The sequence below is a fragment of the Coloeus monedula genome (genome assembly GCF_965178545.1).
Source record: "Coloeus monedula genome assembly, chromosome: 16".
Lineage (NCBI taxonomy): Eukaryota > Metazoa > Chordata > Aves > Passeriformes > Corvidae > Coloeus > Coloeus monedula.
In genome coordinates, this window is record NC_138796.1 from 2,352,701 (window position 1) to 2,372,553 (window position 19,853).

The 19,853-nt window shown below is 40.9% G+C and overlaps 1 protein-coding gene across 1 annotated transcript in view; it reads left to right on the top strand.

The window, feature by feature from the left end:
• Positions 1-2,821: 2,821 nt before the first annotated feature.
• Positions 2,822-19,853, top strand: part of OTOA (otoancorin) — a gene marked incomplete at both ends in the record, with an annotated part of 33,077 nt that continues 16,045 nt past the window's right edge. Inside the window, 19 exons of the mRNA XM_082292089.1 lie at positions 2,822-2,900; positions 3,229-3,257; positions 3,348-3,378; positions 3,472-3,499; positions 4,360-4,447; positions 5,890-6,021; positions 6,622-6,857; positions 7,055-7,158; positions 9,553-9,659; positions 10,100-10,239; positions 12,696-12,819; positions 13,179-13,394; positions 13,910-14,077; positions 14,385-14,525; positions 15,101-15,156; positions 15,530-15,647; positions 16,169-16,242; positions 17,467-17,620; positions 18,451-18,641. Of these exons, the coding sequence (XP_082148215.1) occupies positions 2,822-2,900; positions 3,229-3,257; positions 3,348-3,378; positions 3,472-3,499; positions 4,360-4,447; positions 5,890-6,021; positions 6,622-6,857; positions 7,055-7,158; positions 9,553-9,659; positions 10,100-10,239; positions 12,696-12,819; positions 13,179-13,394; positions 13,910-14,077; positions 14,385-14,525; positions 15,101-15,156; positions 15,530-15,647; positions 16,169-16,242; positions 17,467-17,620; positions 18,451-18,641 (2,216 nt within the window). The remainder of the gene's footprint in view (positions 2,901-3,228; positions 3,258-3,347; positions 3,379-3,471; positions 3,500-4,359; positions 4,448-5,889; positions 6,022-6,621; positions 6,858-7,054; positions 7,159-9,552; positions 9,660-10,099; positions 10,240-12,695; positions 12,820-13,178; positions 13,395-13,909; positions 14,078-14,384; positions 14,526-15,100; positions 15,157-15,529; positions 15,648-16,168; positions 16,243-17,466; positions 17,621-18,450; positions 18,642-19,853) is intronic.

Sequence of the window (19,853 nt, forward strand, 5' to 3'; positions counted from 1 at the left end):
AGCACCAGCCCAGCCCTACGTTTCCCCTGCACAGCTTGTTGAGCTCTCTTCATCTCGGGACAGAAGTGTCCCCTTCTGCCTGCTCTGGGAGTCCCTCGCCCGCCGAGCCCGGCAGGGGAGTCCTGCCCGCCCGCTCTGAGGGCCGGCGCTGCTGGGCCGGCGCCTGAGGCTGCGGGGCGGTGCTGGGCCTGGCGCTGCTCTCAGGGTCCCTGGCTGGAGCCGCCCAGCTCCCGCAGTGCAGGGCAGGAGGCGCACACGGCAGAGGCAGGTAAAGTGCTCTGGGGTCCTGGCTCTCCTTCTCTTCTCCTCCCCTCTCTCCCTTTCCAGCCCGGACCCATTGCGGTTTCCCTCACAGCGTGTGGTGCTTTTTCTCAGAGCCCGGGTGCAAGGGGGAAGGTGGGCACCGGCAGTGCCCAGGCTTATCAGCAAGGCTTGTGATTGTGAGGTCAGCTTTCTGGTTATCAAGCTTCAGATAAGAGAGCGACTGCATGTGGAGTGAGTGATAACATGTCTAGGATTTCTGTACATGTTATAGTGGCTGTTTGAGGAGTGAAAGGAGAAGGCAATCTGGGAGCTCCTCGTAAGTGGGGAGTCCTGCAAGGGTGACTTGTCAGAGATCTGATGACAGCATATTCAAGGAATGATCTCTGGGAAAGTGCTGGATGGGATCTGCAGGAGATCCCCACAGTGTGATTTGGGGCTGTCTGAAAGCTGCTGTGAACTGCAAACAGACCTGTTTCACTGAAAAAATGAACTGCTTCATCCCACAGATTGTCTTACCAAGCAGGGCTATTGCACAGCAGACTTTTTGTGCACCTGCTGATTGTCCGCTTGAGTTAGTCAGGGTGAAAAAGCACTTCCCTTAGCATTTAATCTCCTTATATATTAAGTTAGCATGCTTTAATTAAAATGCACTCCCTGATCAAAGTGAATGAATTGGAATAAACATCAGGACTGACACTGGAAGCATGATTTAACCTATGCAGAGTTATCAAAAACTTACTGCAAAATTATTAGAGCACCGGCTGAAACAAACACAAGTGAGTTCATTGTCTGGGAAACCAGATACATCTGAATGAGAGACATTTACTGTGGTGCTCCCAAAAGAGTAGCTGAAAGGAGTTTCAGTCTGTGTAAGAACAGGATAGAGGTGATAGCTTCTTAGTCTAATGTTTAAATTTTTCATCATCTGTCAGTTTGAGTCATTCATGTTACAAGACTGGACTTAAGTATTTGCAGTAGACTGAAGTATTGCTGGAGGCTTGTTGGAAGACGTTTTCATAAAAGAGTACCTTGGTACATGGGATTAAACAGTCCAAAAAAGGTGTTGTATTTATCAAATTGTCAGATCTGTAACTCAAGCTGTGGCAGAGAACTTTGGGGGGAAAAAAAGAGACAGTGAGCACAGATCCAAATTCAGCAACAAAAAGAAATGCAGAAATTCAGTGTCTTGCAAATAGACCTTTGAAATGAGGGAAAGGGAGAGAAAACCTAACAAAGTCTCTCTGTGGTCAGAGCCAAGTTGGCCAACGGGACCCTCTATGTCATCTGTTACATCAGGGACTAATCCCAGTGTAAGAAGCTGCAATCTGTGGATCAAGGCATCATCTAATACGTCAGATTAATTAATTGTTTTACCTGTGGGGTGGTGACTCTCAGGCTGAACAGAGGGTCAGGCTGAGGGTGCAGAGGCAGAAAATCTTCCCTGCAGTGTGGATTGAAGCAGCTGATGGCCGTCAGAGCTGCGGAGGGGACGTGGCTGCAGAAACTCCTGTGTGAGTGAGAGCTGCCCAGTCTTTGCTTCCTTTCCATCCCATTGCATTGCTGCTATGTCTATGAACAGGACCAAAAGCAACACATTCGTTTTGTTTTGGATGACTGTGAGACTGTCAATTTTTTTCTGATGGCAGTCAGTGACAACCCAGTGAAAGGCTCTGGGTATCCCATTACTGCCCTTCAGATAATATATCTTTCAGTGGTCTTCATGCTGCATAGCACAGGGCAGCAGGGATAGCAAGAGCTACTAAAACATCTCTTTCTATACAAGCTGTCTGAGATGGTGGTGGAACATTGATGGGACACTTCTTGTGAGTACAAGGACCACGGCTTTGATCCGTCCAGGTGAAGTGACATGGTCTGTTTCCCAAATGTGTGACTTTCCCTCTGCTTCAGAAGAGCATAAGGACATTTTCTCCCTTTTTGCCAAATGTGGCAGCAGGGAACGGGAGCACTCCTTTCCCCTCCCTGCCTGGAGCACCCTACAGTGACATGGGACAAGGGCCAGGCTGTCCCACCCCTGAGTTCAGACATCTGCAAATGGAGGGTCCCAGACCAAGTTTGCAGTGATCCTGCAGGCAGCTTAACCAGCTAGGAAAAGCTTAGGGTTTGTTTGAAGCTTCTTTATAATTTCCTTTCTCCCTCTATTTATCTTCTTTTTTATCTGATTTTAAAAGGATTTGCTTGCCTGTTTTAAGAAAACTGCATTGAAGTCATATTTAGGTGCAGTGTAATTTAGTAAATAAATGGTGCTACAAGGAAGAAAATTAAATGAGCCACTTGCTAAAGGGAGATAATTCTAGCTGCTCACACACTTGTGGTGGACTTGTGTTTGCATAAGGTATATGTCTATCCTAGAAAAAGATCTAAATTAAAAACCTGGGAGCAAGCAGTTCTGAATTGTTCTGATCTCTATCTGTACTCCATAGCATAGGCTGTCTTTGATTTATAGCTATGAAAGTTTGGGGTGAATATTGCCTTTTGACTCTATTCTATTTTCCTTTCCAATTCAAGTATCTTTTTATTCTAAAAAACACCAGAAAAAATGTCCAGACTTTTGAAGATGTGTTTCTTGTTGATATCAATGAATCATGCTGAGATTACTCACGGTCAGAACTCTGAAGGTAAGACCAGAACTCCTGTCTAAGGGGTGTATTTTGTGGGGTGGAAAAAGCTGTGTGTAATAAATTAGGTGCTGTTTAGTGGTCTCTGCTCTCTTGATTTCATGGAGCTATGCCAGCAAAGAATTTCACCAAGACTGATTATTATTTAACAGCCTTTTTTCTCCCCACTGTTTTTCTGCAAATAAATGTAATCAAAACTGCATTAAATGTTTGCAAATAAATTATATATGTATTTATATTCACTACATACAATAAATGTATTTTTGTGTAATACAATTGAATGATAAAACATTAAATTAACATCTAGTAACAGGATAATCCTTTACAGATTTGCCTCCATTGTTACTCAAAGCTGTGGTGAGTATTTTTATTTGATCTCTCTACTAACATTTTATATTATAATCTAAAAATAATAATTTATTACATATATTCATAATTTTTCCTTAGGAGGAAGTAATAGCTGGGAAATATCTGAATGGTAATGTACAGAGTTGTTCCCTCTTACGCTTCTAAAATGAATTAAAACTCAGTGTCTCACCGTAACTATTTATGTTCCATTTTTCATGTGCAGCTCTCCTAGATGTACTTAATTGTCAAAGGTAATGAATTACTCTCACTATCTTGATTTTTCGGTATTATCTTGCACTTCAGATATGATCTGTTTCATTTCCACAGAAACTGGAACTTTATGGATAGAATGAAATTGGCACATATGATTACCTGGATTTAGGTCTCCTGGGAGGATATTTCCTATTAACAGGGAAAGACCTGTTTGTCATGAAAAAGAAAAAAAAAAATAGAATGAGGCTGAGAATATATACTTCAATTTTTAGAAGTTTTGATAAATAACTTTGCTCACATGTGTCCAAATGGCTTCTTAAGGAAATTAGGTGCAGTTCCAGCTTTCTGTCCACTTCCTTTTTTCAGTCCCACTCCATGCCCCCATCCTCCAGCTCCTGGTGACTTTTGAACTATTTGCTAATTTTGTCTAAATTTGAAAGAGCAGTATAAGCCTCAAAGGCCATTCCACTCCATGTTTTGAGAAAATCAGTGGCTGTGTAAAGAAGACAGTGAAATTAATGGCTGTGCTGAGGGAAAGGCACCAGTTACTCCCTGTACTTTCTGCAAGCAGATCAGAACAGGCATAATGGGGTGCCCAGAAGCACACGCCTGGAGATGGTACTAATGGCAACACCTTGGAAAACTGAGATTATTGTGGGTGGTTGTGGAATCAGATGGAAAGAAACATAACTAATTAATTCCATTTCCCATTGAACTATGTGTTTTCGTTGCGTTAAATAGATCAGCTTTTACTCTGGTTAGGCAAAAACCAGAATACTTTTGTGAGTGTGGTGTTAGCAGAACTGTTTGTTTCCCTTTTTCTTCTTTACTTTGGTAATCTGCTATTTAACTTGTTATATTATTTTACGGTCATTTTTGGTCCTGTTTTCTGTTACAGCTCTGATGTCTGGACAGCAGATATGCTTACAAAAGTCATGGCATATTTTCATGCTCAGGAAGTTATGTTTACTCTTAGCAGCCTCCAGGTTTGTGACATTTAAGATGCATGAAAACTTTTATTTGAAAATGAATTTAAAAAACCAGCCTACCTCTGTAGCCAAAGCTAGGTGGCCAATGATAGAGGTAATTGACACATCTGTAGTGTGGCAACTAAACAGGAAATAGGCATAGGTTGTCTTTTCCCCCTAAGATTGCAGGAGAATGCAAGGCAGAAATAATAATAACGATCTTTTTTGTTTTTCCTCTGATGGGAAGCAGGAATTAGGAGTTTTCAGGCTCATTATTTCTGAGTTGAGTGTATATAAATGCTGCTTCCCCAGAAAATGACAGGTTTTGACTGGCTGTAGTTCACACTGCTCCTTATGGAATGAGGGGCTCCAGAGCATCCTACAAAATGTCTCCATCTTTTAAAGCTCCTTTGAAAGCCGTTTTTGTAAATTATGGCTGTGGAAGTGAGGCAGGAAGGAGTTGTTGTTCCTCCTGCTGCTGAGGATTAGTGATGAGCTGCTTTAAGTGGAGCTGTACCCAGCTCATCAAACCTGAGCCCCTCCCTCATCCCTGCACACTGAAACAGGGAAGTGTCAACTGTGCCATCCCTGAGCCTCAGGCATTCCCAGAAGCTCCACAGTGCTTGAACCCTGTCCCAAGCTCCATGTCGCTGTCACAGCTCATCCTCACCTCTATTTTCCTGCCACTGCCCCTTCCCTTTGTCAGGTTTATTGGCAGCCTGAGGCTCTCAGCAGGCTGAACCCCCAGGGAAGAAGGAACTGTGTTAATATTTGGTGGTGGCAATGCAAGTTAAGCAAAGGCAGTAAAGAACAATTGCAACTCAAATTGCAAACCAATTCTGAAATAATTCTGTCAGGAATTAGAAGGGATTTTACTCCAGTCTGATGCTAATGAGCCTTACATTTATTTCTGTTCCAATGTTATCATTTCCCTTAAATTTTTCAAAACAGGCATGAGATTGTTAAGTGGTAGTGCAGCTTGATGAGAAAGAGAGTATTTTTGGCTTATGACCTGGTACAGACGTTTCCTCCCATTTAATTGCACGATTCCTTCCCTTTTTAAAGTAATAATATGCACATGGTACCTGATTTTTTTTTTTCGTTTTTTTGTAGCTCTTTAGAAGTTTCCTTTTCACAGCTCTGCTGTGTGAAGCAGAAAAGCTTTATTACTCTTGTTTTATGAAGTGAGAAACTGAGGCATCCTTGCTAAAAAGCTCCCTCGAGAGGACTTGTTCATGAAGCCAAGAATAGGATTTGAAAATTACTGTCTTTCAGAATGCATTTAGATTATTTTTGTTTTCAGTTTGTGTGGAGAATAGTTATTTTGATCATTGACAGCACAGACAGTACAGAGCTAAGCACTTAGTTCTCCTTGAGCAGAGATTTTCAGGGAGTAAAAGATGCCCCTAGTACAATAGTATGAGTTTTATGTATATTACACATATTTTTCTATACTTCAGATGTCCATAAAAAGTTACCTGAAGAACCTTTTATACCAGCCCAGGCAACTACTGTCTGAATTGCAACAGCTTGATCAGCAGCAGTTCCAAACTGCAATGAAGTACCTCTTCCACAGCAAAAAGGAGCATCTTGTAAGTGACTTTACACTTTGGAAAAGGAAAAGCTGCTGTCAGTGGATAAACTGTCCATTTAGATAAACAGAAAGGGACAGACTGGGGGGCTCGCAGTGCAGGCCCTGCAGTTCCTTACCTGGCTTGGATTGCATTCCAAAACTCCCTCTCCTCTTAGGTTAGACTTAACTTCATTTAATTCTTATTGTCTCAAAGTTGCTGCAAGTCCAAGTCAGTCGTTTGGGTTTTCACTGTAATCAGTAGAGAGAAACTCATCTCCAGAGAAGAGTTCACCCTCCTACAGTAACATCTAAGGTAGGTAGGGCCAGTAATTCTCAGGGAGTGTCTTCTTTTCAGTGGCTGGGAAGAGAGCCAAGATGGCTAAAGAAGGTGAAATTAGTAATTTTGTTAATCAGCCGTTTGGATCCTTTTTTTGGGTTTCATTGTAGTTTTGTAAAAAAAGAAAGGAATGATCTGAAGTGATGCAAACAACCAATAGTTTGCAGCTGTTTTTCGTGAGAATAGCATCATGTTCTGTGTAGAGTGCTCTCTGTCAGGCCTCAAAATGAACAGTATATTGAATTAATCAGAGATATTACTTTAACACTTCGTTGCTTGCAGGAAATGGGAAATATTATTCTTGACTGGGACAAGACTAGAGAGAGAATTTTTCAAAGCCCAGGAGTAAACAGGACCTTGTTCCTTGTAACACTGGATAAATGCTTCCTGGCTCTGAGTGCTCTGGACTGTGTGGATATCCTGAGCCAGGTTCTGAGTATGTCAGCAGTGAACTATCTCCACCCTGATGTTATTGGAAGCCTCCCAAACCTTCTGCTGGAGGATGCTTTCAGAAACTTGTAAGCCATTTATTTTTCAGACACTATGTTGGATTTGCTGGCTCTTTAAAAAGAGGTTGCTGTATGGTCTCAGTCTGTTTTCCAGACACAGCTTTCTGCTTATGTGTCGCTGTTTCTTAAATCATTTGTCCATGTGAGTCATTAAAAAAATGAATAGTTAACTCACTAGTGAACTAAAATGCCCTTGTATCACTTAGATCATCATTATTCAAGGACCTCTATGACAGAACCTCAGCAAGCACTCAGAGAGCTCTGTATGGTTGGATGAAGCAGATTCTACAGAAGTCTTACAACATGAGTGGTATGTTACAGTGTTTTTTTCTTGCTTATCATAAGAGAAAAGCACTCAGCAAGAGGCCTGTTCACTGTATTGAATTGTTTGCCCAGTTTAACACAGGTCTGTTTAAGAGTAGCTGTTTGGAATACTTTTTCTCCAGAACACAGTAAATATAATGTGTTTGTTACTCATGACAAATAGTTCTCCAATGATGCTTGCACTTATAGGATAGAATCATGCTATTGTTAAGGCTGGAAAAGACCTCCAGGATCAAGTCCAACCAATGGACTCTTCCTCTGTTCTGCACAGAGCTATACACAAAGTCTTTTTCTCGTATGCCAGTCTTTTCTCTCTGTACTTACTAAGTCTGAAATAGGATACAGTGGCCAGGTGCTCTGCCAAAGTGTGTTGTTCCCTTCTGAACTCCTGTTCAGAGGAGAAAAACAGCTCTGGCTCAGGATACATTATCCACTGCACTGTTTAAAAACACAAAAGAAATGCAGGATGTTGTAGAAGCACATGGCACTGACTCGATCAGCAAAGGGACAAGATAAAACTGAAGTTAATTAATCCTGATTGGATGCATTTTCCCACATCTGTTTGCCTGGTTAATGTGCCTTAAACAGCTGTTCCACAGCTGGGACAGGCAGGATGGGCTCCACAAGGGGGCTGTGCAGGGCACTGAACCATCAGAGCCGGTGCCTGGGTTTCACTGAACATCCCAACACAGCTGTCCTGGGAGCATTTTAGACTTTTATATGTGTGTGTTCTTCCTCTTTCCCTAGAAATTAAAGGCAAAATGCCCACTTGCTTCAGTGGAGCTAAATCTGCCTCCTGTGTCTCCTGCCATTTCAAAATATCAGAGTAATAAGTTGTGAAGAGGAGGTTCATGCTGCTGCTGTGAGGTGATGTTAGTGCCAGTGCATTGCTGGGGAAGCGAAGATGCAGAACTTGCCTGGTGCTACTCAGCAGTCCTGGGAAAATCCCTCAGCATCATCTTGGGTTGTGTCTGAAGCATTGGTGAACCCTTGATTTGTGGAAGATCACCCAGCTTGGGAGGGACTGGGAATTGCTGTGCTTCTTTTTCCTCCTGGCTGCTGCTTCCTATGCTGAAAGCAGCATAGATGTGGTGACTCCACTCCCAGGGCATCGAGCAGGGGCTGATTCCCAGCTGGTTGTGGCAGTGTGAACCATCAGCCCTGGGCAGACACACTCAGACTGGAAGTCTAAAGCTCCCTCATGTTCATCTGCAGTGCCCAGGCCACAGCAGAGTGCAGGAAGAGTCCTGCAGGAGGGTGATTTATTCACTTTTTAGGTGGGTAGCACTGGGACCACCTGGGATAGGGATCAGTTTTTGGGGATCACAGCTGCCATGGCTGGTAAGTGCAAGTCTGTTCTGCTAAAGGCCACAGTCAACATCATTAAATTGTGCTGGTTTGTCTTTAGCTCTCTTGTCAGGTCTTTCAGCTCTTGTAATATTCTGGGTAATGGGAGGTAACATCACTTTAAAAAACACAGGCCTGACGAGTCTGCTGGGAGCATCATCTTGTCTCAGTTAAGGAGCTTAGATCTGTGTTTTCAAAAAAATCACTTAATGGAGTCCTTCAGCTTCTGATAGATACAGGCTGGTTTTTTCCCGACACTGGAAACTCTTCCAAGTGCTCTGATGATTTTATTTAGCAGAGTTGTGTGAGTATCAGCACTGCCAAGGAATGTGATCAGAGGTGTCACACACTGAGCCATCCAAATCACAACACTCTGGAGAAAACAGTCGTTGTGGCTCAGGGTACCCATGGAATCCATAAATATGTTTTTTCTCAGGGATGTTTGGATCTTGATTTCGTTTTCAATCCTTGGGAGAATGTTACTAAATGAATGGCATTTTTTAACTGTTATGCAGTGTTTTGTATTTTTGTCAACATATTTCCATGTAGGTATTTGAACAGTTTTTCATTTTCTCCATTATTGCTATTGCATATTGCCAAAATAAGTGGCATCATCAATAATAATATATAAGATACATAAAGTGTCATGCCTTCCTGATGTTCTTAAATAATGCAATTGATTAGGAAAAGGGAATTTAAAAAATACTGCTCCATATTTAATACTTTTGGGTAAATTTTTCCTGTCCCACACTTCATCCATTCTCTATTTCAACAACATAAAACATTCATTGTTTTTATATGAGAAAATTTGAGACATTTGAAACACTATTTCATTTCATTAAAAAATTTATGGGCTCATAAAAGTGTGGTGCTAAAATGTAGCAAATGGAGGGAACCTGACTCTCTCTGCTAAGGATTTTTCTGATTTGCAGATTTTTTTTATTATTTACCAATAACAATATATTAGGTACAATGTATTTGAAAAGTAATTACTTTCTTAACATTGTAGTGCGTATTTATTTGTACCAAACAGAGTTCAATGAATCAACTTCTTGGGTCAGTGCAGAAAGCTTATGGATTTTGGGAAGATACATGGTCCATCTCCCATTAGAAGAAATCCTGAAAATTAGTCTCAATGAAGTAAGTAACGAAGTGTGGTTGGATGTCAGCTACAAACAATATGAACACAAATGCAAATTTAAACATGAAAAATAACTTTATGTATTTTCATTAATTAAAGAGAAAATATAGAGGGAAAATATAAACGTATTCTTTACAAAATTCTTCTATACTTTTAATTTTAAATTGCCTGTCATTAATATGTAATTATTTATCTGTATCAGACTTCTGTGACTTCTACTGAAAGGGACCAATGATAGAAGACCCTCAAATTATATGACATTTTGGCAGAGAATCACTCGAATCACTCACTCAGCTTTGCCTTCAGAAATACTGTTTTATCCAAATCTTCTTCCTTTCTCTATAACATGAATAGGGTCAATTAATTTAGTGTCAGACACATACTTTATAGGCTGTTGTTGTTTCACAGAGCTGATGATGGTTTTGTTTGTGCTGGTCAGATCAGACTCTTCATTAGCTACGACAATGCAACAAAGCAGTTGGACACGGTGTATGATATCACACCAGAGCTTGCACAGGCCCTCCTGAAAAGGATAAACTCATCAGGATTTGATATGAGGAACATTTCAACTATCTACAGGCAAGGTTGCTTTGCTTTTTCTTTTATGGCTGTGTATAGATGGAATGAATAAGTAAGGAGAAAATGGAAATTGATAATGTGGCACAGCTTTTTCATTCCAGCAGAAAAATCTAGGCTGAAATCCAGCTCTGTTTAACAACAGTGAAGAATTGCTACTTTATGAATTTTTGGAGGTGTGCCTAATTAGCTAATGCTTTGTCTCCTGCTCCAGAGTGAAGAGATGCCTGTAGCATTTGTAGGAAGTCTGCAGCAGTATCTGGGGGACCCAGGCAGAGCTCCACCATGTTGTGGAACAATAAAATAAACTGGGACAGCAGAGCATGGGCTATCTTGGCTGCTTGAATCATAGAACATGGAGGTGTTGGTGGAAATCATGTTACAGTTAGGACTGAAGGAGAAAATCTCAACTCCTGCCAGCCAGGACTGCACGTGGGTTTTGAGGACATGGGTGTCACCAGAGGAGCCACATAGTGAAGTGGTGTAAAGCCTGCCCTGCTGTCTGTCCTCTTTGTCCTGCAGGGTAGGGATGAGCCACGCCTAAATATGCTTGAATGTTAGGTGTGTGAGCAGGAAATTGAATTTTCAGGGCTGTCAAATCTGCACTGAAGTAACTTTAACAATAATAAAAAACCAAAATATACTGCTGTTACTCATAAATACGCAGCAAGTGTGAGAAAGCTCTGCACTCCACATTTACATTTACACTGTCATATCAATGGATGTATTTAGTCCCAAGACAATGCTGTGTGAAATTATTTGTAGTCTCCTTGGGGGATACCTTGGAGCTTTAAACTAATGGAGAATATGCTTTATGGCTTCAGAGCTCCTGTCATTACTGCAGTGCAGCTCGCTGACTTCCATGAAGCATTGCTCATTGTCGGAGGAGTAAGCGAGAGAAGAGTTATGCCCACGCTCTAAATTTCAATGTCAGAAATCTTAAAAATGATTTTGTCACTCACAAGAGCTGCCACATTCTCACAGATGAGAGAAATGTCATGCTCCATAATCTTTAATATATTCCATTTTTACAACACACTTAGTTTATGTTACTCATTTTAACCATACTGTTGATTTAAATGCACTTTTACTTTTAAGAAGTAGTGTTATTCATTTCTGCAAATCCCAAAGGAGATGAAGAGCTCTTGGTGGGTATGTAATAATGCATCAGAATGTAATTATTTGTTATAAAAATGCTCTTAGAGTTGTTTCTTCGATTTGCATGTTGGTTTGATGATGTCCCATGAATTCAGATGTGCTGCTGAAGGAATGTTTTGTTATATCGCTGGCAGGTTGTTGTTGAGGGACTAGAGGAACTAAAAGCCTTTCTGTGCTGTAGAATTTGACTGAGTTTGTGGTAGTGCCGCAGCATTGTCCACTGTTGACTTGATTCACATCTGGAGATTATTGCCCAGACTCTGCCTGTGCCTGCCTCACTGAACTGCTAAAAACCAGGGACTGTAGCAGGAAAGCTTGATATATATTTGCCCATGTCTTTGAGGTTCTTGTTCTGTGTAAGTTATGAAAGCAAAGGCTGAGAGTTTACAGGGACAGGGAATTGACTCAGGCTTCCTACAAACCAGTTCATCCCCATCACTATAAAGTTCAAAGGCCAGAGACAGTGTGCACAATTCAGAGCTCTTTCTTTGCAGGGCTGCAGGTAAAGGCAGTAAATGAGCACAAGGTCTAAGCCAGAAGGACACCTACAAGAGGCATTTCCCCATGGTGGTGTGACTCCTCCTCTCCAGAAACTATGGCTGTGGTTGCACTTTACAGAGGTTAATGGAAATGTTGACTTAAATATTACAGCATGGGAACTGTGAAGGAAAATGAGCTCAGTTCAACCCTGCCTTGCAGACTGCTGTGCTGGCACAACTGGGCAGTGAGCCTCAGTGTGCTTTCTCCAAACCACTGTTGAACTGGACAGGCCTCCATCCATTGGCCAGTCCTGTGTTTGATGTGAAATACAGCAGGCTTTGCTTAATCCTAAAATGATAAAGAAGCCATGTTGTGCTCTGGGGTCTGCTCTGAAACGCAAATGGGTTGTGTTGCATGTGCAATCCAAGCAGGACTTAGACTTCAAAAACATCCAATCAAACCAGATAAGAGCTCAGCAAGCCACTTCTAGAGACTTGGTAATAGCCCTCCATCATTTTCAAGATTATCCTGTCAAGGGAAGTGGAGTCATTAACTGGGACAGCCATGGACAAATGGAACCAGGACAGGTAAATTTTCAAGCACAAGCAATTCCAGGCAGAATTCAGCTGAATACAAAGGCCAGTGCATGTTCTCATACCCCAGTTACAGGCTTAGTTTTAAAAATTGCAGGTTGAGGCACTCGTGACAAACAGAAATGGCTCAAGCTGTGATCACAAGGAGAAGGTACCAAGCTGTGTTTCCATTTCCCAACAGTGACACCTTTTATGTCAGAAGGGAGCTAATGTATTTCTGCTCTGTAGGCTGGGTTTATTGGTTTGCTTTTATGATGACCTGGAGCAGATGGAGGCAGCTGTGGCCCGGGCTCTACTTCATCAAATGATTAAATGCAATCAGCTGAGAGGTTTCCAGGCCGAGCTTCATGAGGTGGGTACAACACTTGTTCTCTTGCCTAACACAATCCTGTAAACAGAGGAGGAGGGATGTTCTTCTTAAATAAGGAAAGAAATGAGTGAAAAATTACTGGGACTTAAGAAATAAGGGAGAACAGTTCTTGAGCATGCAAAGAATAGAAACCCATTTTGAGTGCTCATTCTTTTCTCATTCTGTTTCATATTCCTGTTCCATATTCCTTTCACAACTGTGGTTCTATTTTTGAAATTTTATGAAGTGTGTGAATATTTGCCAATGCCTATTCCAGAGATTCCAGTTAATGTTTTGGGTGGTAATGGAAATTGGTTCTTGGCAAATTTTTATTTCCCATCTGCTCTTTTTGTTTGATTTAGCTCAAATCTCAACTCCTGAACATTGCCATGCAAAACCAGACATTGAATGATACCCTTGGATCTCTGTCAGATGCTGTGGTTGGACTAACTTCAAGTCAGCTGGAATCTCTGTCACCTGAAGCAGTGCATAATGCTGTTGCAACATTAAACCAAGTCTCTGGGTGGGCAAAGAGCCAAGTTATGATTTTATCCAGTAAATATCTCTCTTATGAAAAGGTACCTCTGATAACAACTTTCCTACCTTCTGTTTTTAAAGGTGAAATGGCTTTTTCTCAACAATAAGTGTAAATTTTGAAAAGTTTAATACATGAATTCTGTTTAGTTAGTGGTCTGAAATACATGTTTAAATCAAAAGCATCCAAGATTGTACATCCCAAAGTAATTCTCTAGTAAAAGAGAGAGTGAATATTTGGATTTGGCAGCTGTATATATTATTTTGTCTGTGTCACTGCCCTAAGCAGAATTTGCATGGTCAGAGATCCCAGGTTGTATATTCAAATATATGTTAATGCAAGGAATCAGGTCCTGGCTGAAGCTGCAGAAAAAGGAACTTCTGAGAAACTGCACACATTTATTCCATGGACCGACACAGAAAGGGTATCCCCAGGCAAGAAATGTATTAAGCATTTAACAAGAATAGTTTTGATTTATTTATTGACTTTTGCTTTTAAATATATCTGCTGTTCTCAAGCCAGAAAACTTCCTGTTTGCTTGTGCTGTTGTCCCTGCAGGTTTTATCATTTTATAACGTGAGCCAAATGGGCGCCTTGGTGACAGGAATTGGCACCCAGTCACTCCACAGCATGAACCCCAGGGAGCTGTCTCAGATTATTCGAGGCACGATGTCCCAGTACTTGTCTGACTTATCTCCTGCACAGCAACAAGGCATCCTCAGGAAGGTGATTATAAACTCGAGTGTGTGGCAGATTCTCTCTGCACAAGAGCACAGTAACCAGAACTGTAGAGCATGAATTAAACCAAGGTGTGTCCTTCAGCTCAAGGGTTAATGGTTCTACTGCTTTTTTTCTGAACACCAAGTGCATTTTGAAGGTTCTCTCTTGCTTATTTCTGTTTTGGTTTTAATACTGTCATGTTTTTCCTTTATCCTCTTAAGAGAAATATTACACAGAGTAGAAAGAAAAGTAAATCCTGTAAATCTAAGCATCAATTCTGAAATGCCATGTATTTCTGTGTTCCTCTTTTTAGATAGCTGCATCTGGAGATTTTTCTTCATCAGTCAAAGATATACAAGGAGCTTTCTTTAAAGAAGTCTCTCTTTCTGGTTTATGGAAGCAGACTGGATATAATTCCTCAATGCTGAAAGAAAAAGAACTAAGAAGCAGCCAGGTAAAAATTATTATGCAGTTCCCAATCCACTGCAATTTAGTGTGAGGGAAGAATTAGAAAACTGGTGTCATATATTTGTGTTCAAGGAACACAGGTAATAGGAAGGAACTGCCACAATTACATCTCAACATAAACACCAAAGGGCATTTAGAGCCCAGGCAGCATTATGAGACAATGCTGTAAAAGGAAGCATTAATATGCTGAATTTAAGTTCCCAGGTTTCTGCCATGTAAATTTTCTCTTTCCAGTGCTGCATATTAGACATTTCCATGTAAAAATCTTTGACTCTATCCAGAGAGATGAAAGGTTGGATCAGATGATCTCCAGACATCCCTTCAGCCCAAAGTTTTTCAGTGGCTGTGGGCCATGTACAGGTTTAACAACATCCCATAATGCCACTCAGTGATGTCTTGTCTTGTGAAAAAAAAAATTCAGCTTGTGGTTGCTCAAACTGGACCCTAGAAGTACCTTTAGAGGAAACAAGAGAGCTGAGAGTACAAAAACCTTGCAGTAGTCACTGTGTCTTACAAGTGGATTAACAGAAGTTAACTTTAATTATGGTGGTTTAATTTCAGGCTTTGTATCTGTATGAATTACTGTCTAAGGAAAACTATCCTGTTGACCTTCTAAGGTATGGATTATATCTCTTTTGAAATGAGGTTTAGAGACTAGTTTTATGATGAGAGCAACTTTGAGGTAAACAATATGTAGTTGTTTTGTATTATTTTATGTTTGTTCATTCCTGGATACCACAGGATAATTCACCCCCTCACTAAAAAGGGTCTTCAAAACCAAAATCAGGATCAAAGCATTGCAGAGGTTTGGGTGTTTTAAGGCTTAGTTGATACTTTTCAATTTCTTTGCATTTTTACTTTCAAGAGCCTTTTAATTACAAGAAATGAGAAAGAGAGGTGAAGAAACTATGTTTTAGGATGGGGCCGTGGGAAGTAAGGACTAGATCCTGCTTAAATATTCAAAAGATTGACATTTTCTTTTCCTATCAGCACAGGACAGCTTGTGAAAGGAGTAACTTGTCAGCTCATTGAAAGTATGGACACAGATACGTTTTTAAACAATTTTAAGTTCTTTGAAATTAATCTTCATCTGCTTTCTCCATATCAGGTAAAACCAAAAAAAAAGACTTTATGTACAAAAACATCCTACCCAATATCCAAATTAGGTAAATCAGAATTTGGTTCATTCTGTTTTGTCTTTGGTTTTTTGTTTGGGTTTTTTTTCAGAATCCTGTATGTCTCAGCTTGTCTGTTAGCATATTTTATTTAAATCTTTTATGTGTGAATTTGTCTGTTATCATACTTCAGTTTGAAAATTTCATTTGTCACTTAAAAATTGCAAGAAATTCCTACAGCCCTTCTGACTTGTTAATTCCTGAGTAATCTGTTTGGAAATACACAGAAGTTTTGAAAACATACAAACAGTCTCATGTTCCCAAATAGAGGATGTTTCATCTCTGATGTCTACAAAAAGAAAACTAAAAAAAGCCAGATAAAAATGTTCTCTGAAGAGAATATGCACAGTCTTATATATGCTAATTTATATGCTGCAATAACAAGCCTTTTTTTTTTTTTTTCTTTCTTTAAAATTGACAGAGGTTTAAGAACCTAAATTTTTGTTGCTTTTAGGTTAATTGTTTAGCTTGGAAGTTTTGGAAAGTCTCCAATGCATCTATTCCTCCCTTCCTCTTACTGGCACTTCCGTGAGTTATATCTTAGTCCATCTTAACTTCTGAGCACTTTTTAAATAATCCCTTCAGTCCTAAGAAAACTGATGAATCAAACAAATGGTAATTTATCAAAAGTGGTCACTGTGTGTAGGCAAAGTCTGTCTCAAGTGAAAGTTGGTCATACTTTGTGTCTAGTACAGCACATTTTTGTCACAATTGAGGGGTTTTTTCCCCTTTAGGTGGGCTTATTTCATTTAGGTTTGCTTATTTGTTTAGGGTTTTTTTGGAGAGTGGATATGTAAGACAAAACCACTGGGTGCTGCTGAAGCATATTGCTCTGTATGGTTAAAAACATTTCAGTGTGTTTTAAGACATTTGTGTAAGTTAGCAAAACTTTTCAGTGACAGCTTTCTTTCTTAGAAGAAAACCTTGCATATTAATAAGAACTCCTGAATTGTAGAACTTGTTAATTCCTTCCTTTCTTTTTCTGTCTCTTTCTATGTGCCTAAGGTGATAAAAGGGACTGAGAACCATTCTTTTTGTGAAATAATTTTTAATTGAAAAAGTAAGAAAAGTGTTCAGTTTGAAAAGGCTCTCTTCTATTTAACAACTATGAAATAGTAATAGGAAGACTTTAATGCAAAGCTTCCTACAAACTGCAGCACCCACTTATTTGGCAACAATTGCATGTTGCTTGTTCAGGGCCATCAGAAGTCACTGGTGCTGTTGTCTACAGACCCTGGCAAGGCAAGTGCAGATGTGGGCTGTGGCTTTATTTGCAAAGGTTGTCTGCCACTCTGTGTGGAGAAGAGCATAATTTTGTTTACTTTGGCAGGATTTTTGGACTTTGATAAAAAGGAAACCTACTCTAAAAGTGCTTGTGGTCCTTAGGCCACCCACCACATCTTCATCAGAGAATTATTCCTAATGAAACAGAGAAAGGGGAAAAGTTTCTGAACTGTAGACAGTCTTGTTTTATATGGTGTTAAAGCATCTCAGAGCTCTTTCATCCACTTGCAGCTATTTATAATTCTTAGCCATTTTTTGGAGTTCAGTTCATGTCCTGATGAACTGGAAGAAGATGGATGTTGAAGTAAGGTGAGGAATAATTGCAATTTTTCTGGACTGTCTGGTTTATGATTTTTCAAGTCCAGCCTTGTCTCTAAATGTTTCTATCATCACAGATGTTTATGGGTATGGCTGTGGGTGTATGAAGGTCAGGTTTGCATTCTGAGACTGTTTGAATTCTTTCTGCAGTTCTGAGTACCTGGAGTACGTTACAGGCCCTTTGTGCGTCCCTTTCCTTGAACGGCTGGGGAAGGCAGGAATGGACCTTCTGAATCCAAGCCATCATAAAAGGGATGCTGTCCTGCAAAAAGTGCAGGAGTGCTTGGTGGGTATGGCTGGGAGGGCTCAGCAGAGGAGGAGACACCGTGGAGGTGGAGAGAGTCACAACCTACCCGAGTTCTTCACCCGTCCATCTGTATTCTTTGGGGGGTTTATGTACTGGTTCAACTTTATTGTTTGCTGCTTAAGGAAACCTTCCTTAACAATTTTCCTTGATTCCATGCATGTTACAAAGTGTTCTCATGAGTTGTCGTTGCTGGCCAGGACAGCCTGGAGCTGACCAGTCTGCACCTTGAGCTGCTCCCCTGGCTCCAAGCAGTGCCAGTCCAAGCAGAGCTGTTGTGGCACAGGGAGCTCCATGAGAGAGGTGGTGGTACCAGGAGGATTTAGTGACTTCTGCTGTCTGGGAGCTGCAGTACTCACCAGTTTTTAGGGGAAACTAGTTCTTTGATGTAGCTGTGGCTATTCCTGTCCTTACACACTACCAGCTGTATAATCCCCAGTGTTTTGGCAGCTGCTTGAGAAACCCCTCAGAGCTCAGCCTTCTAACAACAAGAGCTTGGGGCCCCTCTGCTGCAAGGGGCCGGGTGAGGGCTGTGCTGCCAGACAGAACTGCACCACTTCTGCAGGTGCTGGGTGGTCACATTCTTTCTGTGTGATTCAGTATGGAATAAAGAATACTGAAAGCTCTGAGAAGTGCTTATGAAATATCACCAGCTGGATTGGTAAAACAAAAAATATAAGGCAGTCTCAGCAGAAATTGTAGATTAAGTTGCCAGTGCAAACTGTTTTGTCTTTATTCCTTAGAGCTCAAATGAGTTGTGATGCAGCTGAGTGATACAGGGCAAGAGCCAAGGTTAGCTCTGCCAACAGGGCAAATGCTTCTTGTTTCAGAACAGCTCCATTGCTGATGAATATGATGTTGACCTCCTTGGAAATCTAATCTGCTACTTACCTGCAGCCTTTCTACATGGCAGAATGTCCCTGAAGGCAATGGCAGCAGCCCTACATCAATTCAAACTTTGCCAAGAGCTCAGCCATGAGCAGAAGACTGAAATTAAATACAAACTCCTTCAGTTATATGGGTAAGGTATTGGATACACCACCTGGGTCATGCTGGTGGTTACACCATGCAAATACCAAGCATTTGCTTTGCCCAGATGAGCTGCAGTGAAAACAGCACAAAGCAGCTTCTGTCACTGGCCAGGCTCGAGGCCTTGTCCACTAGAATGACATTTCTGTTCTTGTGTGTAATGTGATAACTGTGGAACAAAATGCAACCCCAGGGACACCCTGCATGACTTAAGTCCCAGAGGAAAAGGAGAGAAAGTGTAATGTTTGAGGGGAGCAGGCAAATAGACTTGCTGGCCTGGCAAGAGAAGGGGGTTACAGGCAGAGAATGGTTCAGGAATTCAAAGAATGGGAAAATGGAAGTGGGATACTTGGTGTGCTGGTGTAGAAGACAAATAAAGAAGACTGCAAGCACTTGTGGCAATAGGAGAGAGTGGAGAAGAAGCAGAGGGGTATAAAGCTCAAGCAGCTGAAGCAGCAGAGTTGGCAGCCTCTTGGGTGTCACTAAGGTCTCAGATTAGGCGAGCGACTGGAACCTTACCAGTATCAGCCAGGCAAAGAACAAAGCCATCCTCTGTCTGACAAGAATAGACTGTGTCTCTCTTGCATTGTCCCTCAGAACTACCTGCATTTGAAAAGGGAGACTGGATGCACAGTTTCTAACCACCCCTTCACCCCAAAGTCAGCCACTTGATCCACCTAATCACGTTAGATGCTGTTCAGCCTCCTGCTAGTCAGCATTTTTCTGTGATAGAATAACTGTATTTTCCACCAGATCCCAGCCCTGCATTGATCTTGATGCAGATCGGTTTTATTGAATCGTGGCACATGGTGCTAAATAAGATTTTACTTTATTTTATATTATTTAATTCTGAAAATATTTAAACGTCCTCATAGTGGAGCAACAAAGCAAATAAAGTCGTTTGTGGGAACAAGAACTAGTAACATATTAGTTGCTACCCTCTTCTGTAGGCTCTGTCAGGCTTAAAGTTACTTATCCAAGTGTTTTATTAAGTCACCCACCAAATGGGCTGACTAACATTTGTCAGATTTGGATGATGTTTCTACTTCTCTTTTGATAACCATTTTGCAGACTACTATTGCAATATGAACTGACAGAAAATAGTAAGTTTTCTTTCAAAGAAAGAATGATTTCTCTTTGTTCAAACACTGTAATGCTAAGAACACTTGACTATTGAGGGAGAGATCCATCACCACCATATTTG